Genomic DNA, 9,555 nt, shown 5'->3' with positions numbered 1-9,555 from the left:
GAGGACAACATGCCCTTGTCCTGTGGCACTACAGCTGGTCCCGCTGTGCCCTCCCACTCTCCCTTGCTGTCCCACCTCCCAGCTGGGTGCCACCTCCATGCCCCCATCCCTCCTCTCCATCCGTCCCTCGCTGCCGTCAGCTCCTCCCGCCTGCCCACCAGGGACGAGAGGGCCCTGCCCTTCACAGCCCGTCTTGGTGTAGCCACGCTGGGTGCTGCGGGTGCCCTGCATGGGGACGCAGCCTCTCCCACCCCCGGAAGGGCTCCCCGCTCCTTCCCACCCCATTGGCACCAGCCCCAGGAGCCATTGCTGACCCCCTGCTCTGCTTCCCCCCAGGTCGGAGCCGGAGGGGACCCAGCCGGGAGCCCCCATATCCCGTGGGGTCCCTCGCGGGCTGGGAGACGTCCGGAAGGGGAACCGCCAGGCCGGGGAGCAGAGCGGGACCTGGGCACAGGGAAGACACGACGCCGGGCCAGGCTGGAGGGTGCCCGGTAAGGCTGCTCGGGGAGGGGGTACTAGTGGGACCCCTGAGGACCCCCCTTCCTCCGTGATGCGGTGACCAGTGGAGGTCACAGCACCCAGCGGTGCCAGCCCTGGGGACAGGGGAGTCCCGCGGGCAGCGTGGCCCCTGCCTTCACTCCTGGAGAGCCTTCAGTGAGGGTGGGCAGAGGGGCTTGTAGAGGGCTTAGCCCTGCCTGCCCGGGCAGCTGCAGGCAGGGGATGCTGCCTGCCCTGAACACGAGCATCCTGCCTGGACCCGGCCACGCTCCGCGCTCAGGGGCTGGGTGCCGCCTCGCCCAGGGGTGCTGATGGGGAAGGGGGCTGTGTCTCTCCAGGGTTAGCATGACCGAGGTGGAACCCGTGCTGGACTTCGCATCCTCCGGGAGAACAGGCCGGCGCAATGCCCTGCCCGACATCCTGGGCTCGCCGGCCGGCGTCAGCCCCTCTGACCTGCCCCTCAAGCTGGCCGAGATGTCCCTGAACGCGGGTAGGTGATGGGGCAGATGGAGGACAACACGGGACGGGCAGGAACCAGGGCTGCTCATATCCTCGTCTCTCCTCGCAGGCAGCGCCCAGGAGATGCAGTCGCCCTCGGCGGAGGTGCCCCCTCCGCAGCCCCCCAGCCCCGAGCTGAAGGACACGTCCTAACCCGCTCCCTGCGGGGACATTGCTGACCAGCGGAGGAAAGAGGAGGCTGCGGAGCATCAGCCCAGCTTCCCTGGCACAGCCGGAGTCCGCTGGGTTTTCCTCAGCGCTACCGCGGCGAGACTGTCGGGCGTCACCCCCCGCCATGGCGGGGGCATCGCGTGGCGTGGACCTGCCGTGACAAAGGGGCAGTTCCCACCCACGCCCTGGGCGAGGACCCGGGGGGGGATTTTTTTGCCTCCCCAGGTGGAGGAATATTTTTCTTCTGGGGCATTTGGCAGAGCCAAGCGCAGGGGGTTCGGGAGGGGGGGGGTTCTCCTCGTCGCAGGAGCAGCCCGCGGGTGTTTCTAGCTGAGTGTGGTGTTCACTGTGATGTTTTGGGTACCACCGCTGTCTCCTGGCCTTTCTTCCTGGGTGATCCAGAAGCCTTTTTCAAGAAGAGGGCGGGGGGAAGCACTGCACAACCCCAACAGCCCCCCCAGCCCTTAAGCAAAGCTCCCCCCCTCAGGCAGCCAGCACCTTGCTGAGGGGTCCCACCACGGGTTGGAGCACCCCAGCGTGGTCCCTGCCCCGGGACTGCGGGGGTCTCGGCTCCTTGTCCCAAGTCGCCCTCTCCGCTGGCCCCGGGTCCCTGCGGGAGGGAGGCCGCTCTGCCTCTGGGGAAGGATGCCAGTGATTTCGGAGGGGGGAGCGGGGTGACGCTGTTTTAGGCATCCCCAGCCCTGCGCATCACCCCGGCCCCCTGTGCTGGGGCCACCCTGGGTCCCCACGCCTGCTCCCCTCCCGCAGCCTTGGGATCCCCCTCCGCGTCCCTGCGGAAAACCCGGGGAGGGGGAAGCAGCAGCGAACGGGGCCAGCCCGGTCCCGCAGCGCTTTGGGGACGGGCACGGAATGGAGCCGGGCTTTCCCAGGCTCTGGCCGTGCTCCCCAAAACCTCCCCTTCTGCTGGCGGGGGGCCGGGGACCCTCCTGCCCGGGCAGGGAGGGGCTGGGGGAGGCGAGAGGCCGGGAAGGTTGCCCGGGTTGCCCGCGTCCTGCCCAGGCCAGGGGCCGGTTTCCCAGGCTGGGCTTTGCTGGCCGGAGGCTGGAGCCCGGCAGAGCGGTCGCACGTTGTGCTGGACCCAGCTCCATCACGGATGGTCGCCTATAGCTGTCGCTGTGGGACCAGCAAATAAATCCCGAAGCCCACGTCCACTCTGGCCACCGCCGGGGTGGTGACCGGCTCTGGGAGAGCGTGTGGGGCCGCACGCAGGGCCACCGTGTCCGGCAGCACCCGTCCCCAGCACCCTAGGGTGGCCCTGGCCACCCCCGGCTCTTGGGCTGCCCGTCCCTTGGTGTGGAGGCCAGCGCCGGCCGGGACGTAGCATTGCGTGTGCGTGGGCATCCGTGGGCGTGGGCACCCGTGGGCGTGGGTGTCTGCGTGCACGGGTGCCTCTGTGCATGGAGCACCCACGTGTGGGCACCTTTGTGTATCCATGTGCGTGGGTGTTGCGCACACGGGTGTCAGTGCGCATGTGTGTGCACGTTCATGGGTGATCCTGTGGGTGGGTGTCCGTGTGTGTGTGCGCTCCTGTGGGTGGGTGTCTGTGTGCATGGGTGTCCACGTGCATGGGTGTTCGTGTGCATGGGTGTCTGTGTGCACGAGTGCTTATGTGCATGGGCACCCGTGTGCGTGGTGGGTCTCTGTCAGCACGACTCTCCGTGTGGGTGGGTGTCCCTGTGGGTGGGTGTCCACGTGCGTGGGTGTCTATGTGCATGGGCACCCATGTGCATGTGTGTTCATGTGCATGTGTGTTCATGTGCATGTGTGTCCGTGTGCATGTGTGTCCGTGTGCGTGGGTGCTCATGCACCTGAGCACCCGTGTGTGTTGAGTCTCTGTCAACATGGGTGGCTGCGTGCGTGGGTGCTCCTGTGGGTGGGTGTCCGTGTGCACGGGTGTCCGTGTGCGTGGGTGTCCATGTGCATGGGCAGCCGTGCGCATGCATGGTTACATGCATGGGTGTCCATGTGCATGGGTGCTCCTGTGGGTGGGTTTCTGGGCGTGGGGGTGTTCCTGTGGGTGGGTGTCCCTGCGGGTGAGTGTCTATGTGCGTGTGCAGCCGTGCGCATACGTGTTCAGGTGCGTCGGTGTCTGCGTGCATGGGTGCTCATGTGCGTGGTGGGTCTCTGTGAGCAAGGGTGTCCACATGCATGGGAGCTTCTGCGGGTGGGTGTCTCTGTGCGTGGGTGTCCATATGCATGGGCAGGCGTGTTCATGCGTGTTGGTCCTTGTGTGCATTGGCACCCATGTGCGTGGTGAGTTTCTGTCAGCATGGGTGTCTGTGTGCGTGGGTGCTCCTGTGGGTGGGTGTCCATGTGCGTGGGTGACTGTGTGCATGGGTGCTCACCCGTGTGAGTGGGTGTCCATGTGTGCGGCTGTCTATGTGCACGGGCAACCCTGTGGATGGGCATCCACATTCGTGGGAGTTTCTGTGGGTGGGTGGGTGTCCGTGTGCGTGGGTGTCCATGCGTGTGGATGCTCCTGTGGGTGGGTGTCCATGCGCGTGGGCAGTCATACATGTGAACGTCCACATCTCACGGTTCTGCTGTCACGGGGGGAGCCTGGGAGCGCGTGTGGGGACCAGGGCTGTGCAGATTTGGGACACCAATGCCCAGGAGGGTGAGGGGACAGGGGACAGCCCCTGCCCTCTTCGTCCCCCCCAGGGCCATGCGGGTGGGTGTGAGTGGGGGCTCTGGCTCCCTGGGGACTTGTCCGGGGACTAAATTGTCTGTCTTTCCCTGGGGACCCGTGCCCTGCGGGGTGTCCCAGCCAGGGCAGAGGGACACCCATCCCGCGGGGTCCGGTGCCTGTCCCCCCCGGGGACGCGAGGCGAGGGGGTCCTGCTCGGAGGCAGTGCTGGCGGGAGGAGGCTGAACACGAGCTCCCAGCTATTTTGGGCGTCTGCGATGACACCTTGGGGCCAGGGAGAGGGAGAAAGTGTCCCCGCGTCCCTCCCGGACCTGGTCATTTTGATCCCAATGTCCCCAAGATGGGGGGACACGCTGTGGCCACGGGGCTTGGGGACACCTGATCCCCCCAGCTGGGACCCTCCGCTGCCTGGGGACGGGGGCAGGAAGAAGCCTGACCCCAGGGGGCCGGAGGGCAGGGGACACTGAATCCCACGGCCACAGGTGACCCCCGGCATGCTGGGAAGGGACCGGGGGACGCGCTGGCAGTGACCCCACTGCCACCGGAGCCCGAAGCGAGGGGAGGCGTGGGGGAGGACATGCTGTGGGTCCCACAGCCCCATGGCTGTCCTTGTCCCCAGTGTCCCACACACAGAGCATCATTCGGGGCACACTCGTGTGTGGCCCCGCACACGCACGGGGCCAGGACAGGGTCACACTTGCCCCCACACTCCCCTGGATGCCTGACCCCCCCCACCCTGGTTCTTGCTGCTTCCCGTGCCTCAGTTTCCCCAGCTCAGCTTCCCCGGCCCCAGGACACGTTACCCTGAAGGACACTGCCATTGCCGGTGTCCCCGTGTCCTGGCTGTGCCCCACCGCCCGCAGACCACGGGCAGCACCTGCCCCCCCTCCTTGGGGCTGCCGAGGGGTGGGCACACACCTGCCATGCCCACCTCTGCCCTGCCTCAGTTTCCCCATATCCCCTGCCCTTTGGCCACCCCGCACGGCCAGCGCAGAGGCTGTACGCAACTCATGACACAACTGACCCACTCTGCTCTTCCCATCTTTGACCCGACCTAACCTGCCCCTCTGCGACCGGGGGCTCCGGGCAGAGGTTGGTGGCCAGTGGCGGGTGACGGGTGGCCGGGCCGAAGTAGCCGCTGGCAGCGCTGCCGAGGAGTATTTCTGGAGCGTGGTTGTGCTCTTTCCAATCATGTGATGAGGACATTATTTAAGGCGGCTGCAAGGCCGGCAGGCAGCTGCGAGCTGGGCGGTGCGGTGCCACGCTCACAGCCGGCCGGACCCCCGGGCCCCCCATACACGCGTGGGGCTGTTCCCCCCGCCTGCCTGCCCTCACCATGGTCGACGCCTTTGTGGGCACCTGGAAGCTGGTGGATACGGCCAATTTCGATGAGTACATGAAGGCACTGGGTGAGTGGGGGGGTCTGCGGGGGGAGGGCTGCAATCAGGGCGTCACCCCTTTTTTTTCTACCACCCCCCCCCCGGTTCGCCTGGCCCAGCCCCCCCGCACACGGGGCTCTGGCTGCAGGGGGGCTGCAGGCAGTGGGGGGGTCGCTGCTGCCTGGGCGGGGTGATTTAGGGGGGTTCTGGGGCTTCCTGCCTGGGGGCTTGGGCTTGGTATGGAGGTGTTGTCCTTCCTCTGTCCCCCCCGGGGACAGCCCTTGGTGGAGGGAGGGGATCCCCCCCCCCAGGGTGCAGGGGGCTGCCCGGGACCCCTTCAGCCTTCATTCCCCCCCCTCTGAGCCGCCCATCGCTCAGCCCCTGCGCAGCTCCTGGGCAGGGTGGGTCCCCCATTCAAGAGCAGTCCGGGACGGGGGGGGTCACACCGGTGCCCCCCCACCCCGCCCAGCCCCAGAGCTGGATCTGGTGCAGGATCTGTCCCCGAGCAATGGCAGCATTCCCAGGCCCCCCGCTCTGCTCCTGCCCTGGAGTCCCCCCAGCCGTGGCGGGCACACGTGGGGCCCCCTGGCACCGCAGGTGGGGAGCGGATTTGGGGTTCACCCCCCAACATCACGGGGAGGAAGGGCTCCGGGGTGGCGCTGGCAGGGACCGGAGGCCGACGGCCGCATCCTGCCCCTCCACGCGCCCTCAGCCCCCCCCCACCTTGCACCCCGCAGGCGTGGGCTTCGCCACCCGGCAGATGGCTGGCCTCACCAAACCCACCACCATCATCCAGGTGGAGGGCGACAAGATCACGGTGAAGACCCAAAGCACCTTCAAGAGCACGGAGATCAGCTTCAAGCTGGGCGAGGAGTTTGATGAGACCACAGCGGACGACAGGCATGTCAAGGTGAGCCCCCAGAGCCTGCCCCCGTGCGTCGGACCCCCCAAAAAGGGTTTGTGGACTCTGCCGGATTCGGCCGTCAGCTCTTGGCTCTGGGGCTCCATCCTTTTTGCCTTCGGAAGGGTAAAACCGCTTTACCCGCTGGGGCTGGTGCTCAAGCCCGGTCTCACCCAGCCAACCCCCCGCTCCTCGCCCTGTTCTGCAGCTGGGTTTTCCCCTGGGGAGCAGCACGGGGCCGGAGCTGCCGGGAAGGTTGTGCAAGAACCAGGCTTGCAAATGCCAGCTGCACGCCCGGGGGCTTGCTCAAGAGGAGGCGAGGGGATGTGGTGGGGTGGCAGCGAGTGTCGTCCCCACTCCAGGGGGAGAGGGACACAAGACCCACTTTTGAGCCCCCTCTTTGCTTGCCCTACCAAGCAGGCAGCTCTGCAGGCAGGGACGGAGTGGCTGGGCAATCCTGCCTGGCCAATGCCTCCCCAGGGGCTGATGCCCTCCTGGGGGTCCCTGGGGAGGCCAATGCCTCCCCGGCAGGCTGTTTTTCCCTGTAAGAGCAACTCAAAAAACACCTCGAGAGGGGTCAGAGCTTCTTTCGTGGCCTCTCCCACCCCGCAGAGGCACTTCCCCTTGCAGGACTAATCCAGCCCCTGCTTTTTCCTAGTTTCCCCGCTGCCTGTCCCACACACCATGAAATACGCCGTGCATGGAGCAGCTGGCAGCCCCGTGCCCCCCGCCTGGCCCAGGGGGGACCTTGGGGGAGATCTCGGGGCTTGCTGGACACAAAACCCCTTCCCGGCCCCGAAGCGGCAAGCACAAGGGCTGGACGCAAAGCGAGGATGGGCTGAGATGGGACGAGTGCGACCGAGGCGGTAGTGCCGGGCAGATACAGGGGCAGCACGTCCCTGCCTGCAGCGCTGCCGCTGCTCGGACCCGCCGGAGCTGGTGGAAACTATGTTCAAAGCTGGTGCCCGAGCCTGGGGACGTGCCCTTCAGGCTCCCCTCGGATGGTGGCCAGAGGGCACATGACAGGGCAGCGGCGGCCGGGATGGCTGCCCGAGCCGTGGGCCACATGGGATGGGGCAGGTGGGATCTGCCGCGCCACGGGGTACGCCGACTTGTGGGGCACCCAACCCATGGGGCGCCCAGGATGTGTGGGCTCCAGGGCTGTGGGGCACCCGAGTTGTGCAGGGAGCCGAGTCGTGGGGAGACCCAAGGTGTGCGGAGACCCTGGCTGTGGGGCACCCAAGCCACGCGGGGACCCAAGCTACCGGGGCACCTGCGCGGTGGGGACACCCCGGCTGTGGGGAGACCTGAGCTGCGGGGGACCCTGAGCCATGGAGGGCACCCAAGCCTCCTGGGGACCTGGGCTGTGGGGGCACCTGCGCTATGGGGAGACCCAGGCCACGGGGGCACCCGAGCCCTGGGCTTCAGGGTCCCAGCCCATGGGACCCCTGAGCCACGGGGAGACCCCAGCTACCCGAGGGGCCGCACCGGCTCTCGAGGAGCCGATGGGGGACCCAGGGCAGGGTGGGGCCGGGCAGCCGGTGCCGCTGCCTGTCCCGGCACAACCCCACACCGTGCTGCCCGCGGCTGCGCCCAGCCGGCTGTCGCACTAACCTTGGCACCGGCCGGGCTTTCGGGGCTGAGTCAACAGCGGCGGCTGTGCAAACAGTGGCCCCGGCGAGCAGAGGCACGTTTGCTGGATCAGCCCCGCCGAAAACCCTTGCCGGGCCCTCTGGTTCAAAGCTCGGATACCTGCCCCAATACCTGCCCTGCCTCCTTGGTCCCCTCCGGCGCCGGAGCCGGCGAGCCGCGCTTGGGAGCGGCCGGGATCGGGTCCCGGCAGCCCTGGAGCAGGACGTGGCCCTGGGCAGGGCTCCCTGTGCTGGCCCTGGGTCAGGGAGGGCAGGGTCACTGTGACAGGGCCCGCGGCGGGGTTGTTGGGGGGCAGCCGAGGCCGTGACCAGCCGGCGGGCAGAGCGGCATCCAGCCCGCGCCGAACGAGGCTGGCGAAGCCAGGCAGGACGCTGCCGGATGGGCATCCCGAGGGTGGCACCCGCAGCCTGACCCTGAGCCCCGCGGGGCTCCAGGGCGAGCACGAGGATGCCCAGCGTCGTCCCCTCCGAGGGACAAAGGCCCCCAGAGCCGAGAAGCCCCGGGGAGGAGGGTAACGGCGGGTCTCGCTCTCTCCCCGCAGTCCGTGGTCACGCTGGATGGAGGCAAACTCGTCCACGTGCAGAAGTGGGAGGGGAAGGAGACGTCGCTGGTCCGGGAGCTGAAGGATGGGAAATTAATTCTGGTAAGGAAATGGAAATGGTTTTAAACTGGGGGGGTTCCGCGCGGGACAGGGCAAGCCGGGAGCTGCGCTGGCCTCGCACGACTAACCCCCCCCCGCCATTTCTGCCGGCAGACTCTCACCATGGGCAGCGTCGTCTCCACCCGCACCTACGAGAAGGCGACATAGACGCCGTCCCCAGCTCTCCCGCCCGTCACCCGGTGCCGCATTCGCCCCCCGCGTCGCCTCCGTCCGCACCCCACGCCAGGCACGGCTCGCCGTGGCCTCGGAGCCCGCTGCACCCGCCGGGGCTGCCTGCTGCCCCCGTCCCCATCACCTCGTGGGGCTGCCTGGGGCTTGGGTGGTGGTTTCATGGTTTGGGGTTTGTTTTTTTATTAATAATGGGAAAACCCACATGGAAAAATAATAAAGGCCATGTTGTTACAGCTCTGTGATCAGTTTACTCGGAAAAAGGCTTTTTTGGCACATGCTCACCCGTAGCGTTGAGCCACACCAGTCTTGGCCAGGCTGTGGGGAGGAGCGCAGGGGGCAAATCCAGCCCGGACACCCTCGCGGTGAGGGGCTGTCCTGGTTGAACCCCAGCTGGCAGCTCAGCCCCCCCAGCCGCTCGCTGGTAGCATTCTCCACAGCACGTTCCAGCACAAACCAGCACATTCTCCACCCCTTATTCCATCCCATTTACGTCATGCTCAGGTCCCACACTACCCAATACATCCTCATTACCCACCATCTCCCTTCCCATCCTTTGATACAATACACATATCATTCCCTGAGTCTATGGACCGCCCCTGTGAAACGTCTGTAACGTCCATAAATGTCCACAGTGTCCACTGAGCTCCTTTAGCCCATGGCTTTGGGCTCCATCTGTTATGGCATTGTCCTGGTTTCGGCTGGGGTAGAGTTAATTTTCTTCCTAGTAGCTGGTACAGTGCTGTGTTTGGGATTTAGGATGAGAATAATGTGATAACACACGGATGGTTTAGTTGTTGCTGAGCAGTGCTGACACTGAGCAAGGGCTTTTCAGCTTCCCCTGCTCTGCCGGGCGCACAAGAAGCTGGGAGGGGGCACAGCCGGGACAGCTGACCCCCACTGCCCAAAGGGCTATTCCATACCGTATGGTGTCATGCCCAGTATAGAAACTGGGGGG

General features: G+C 66.6%; 2 protein-coding genes across 2 annotated transcripts; both read left to right on the top strand.

Annotated features, from left to right (window-relative positions):
• The first annotated feature begins 380 nt into the window (after positions 1 to 380).
• LOC142419470 (cAMP-dependent protein kinase inhibitor alpha-like) lies at positions 381 to 1,149 on the top strand. Its single transcript, XM_075522475.1, has 3 exons — positions 381 to 491; positions 837 to 988; positions 1,067 to 1,149. Exons 2-3 carry the CDS (start codon positions 844 to 846, stop codon positions 1,147 to 1,149), a joined length of 228 nt encoding a protein of 75 aa, XP_075378590.1. The 5' UTR covers positions 381 to 491; positions 837 to 843.
• Positions 1,150 to 5,053: 3,904 nt separating this feature from the next.
• FABP3 (fatty acid binding protein 3) lies at positions 5,054 to 8,833 on the top strand. Its single transcript, XM_075522222.1, has 4 exons — positions 5,054 to 5,244; positions 5,952 to 6,124; positions 8,310 to 8,411; positions 8,523 to 8,833. The coding sequence occupies exons 1-4, from the start codon at positions 5,172 to 5,174 to the stop codon at positions 8,574 to 8,576; spliced, it is 402 nt and encodes a 133-aa protein (XP_075378337.1). The 5' UTR covers positions 5,054 to 5,171; the 3' UTR covers positions 8,577 to 8,833.
• The last annotated feature ends 722 nt before the right edge of the window (positions 8,834 to 9,555 follow it).

This window comes from Mycteria americana, chromosome 21 (assembly GCF_035582795.1).
Source record: "Mycteria americana isolate JAX WOST 10 ecotype Jacksonville Zoo and Gardens chromosome 21, USCA_MyAme_1.0, whole genome shotgun sequence".
Lineage (NCBI taxonomy): Eukaryota > Metazoa > Chordata > Aves > Ciconiiformes > Ciconiidae > Mycteria > Mycteria americana.
This window is presented reverse-complemented; position numbering and strand designations above follow the sequence as displayed.

Bases quoted from the DNA above. Each gene is read 5' to 3' on its own strand.
- LOC142419470 (XM_075522475.1), top strand. From the start codon at position 844: ATGACCGAGGTGGAACCCGTGCTGGACTTCGCATCCTCCGGGAGAACA. The intron at 989-1,066 runs GTAGGTGATGGG...CTCTCCTCGCAG, and splicing joins CGAGATGTCCCTGAACGCGG to GCAGCGCCCAGGAGATGCAG.
- FABP3 (XM_075522222.1), top strand. From the start codon at position 5,172: ATGGTCGACGCCTTTGTGGGCACCTGGAAGCTGGTGGATACGGCCAAT. The intron at 5,245-5,951 runs GTGAGTGGGGGG...TGCACCCCGCAG, and splicing joins TGAGTACATGAAGGCACTGG to GCGTGGGCTTCGCCACCCGG. The intron at 8,412-8,522 runs GTAAGGAAATGG...TTCTGCCGGCAG, and splicing joins AGGATGGGAAATTAATTCTG to ACTCTCACCATGGGCAGCGT.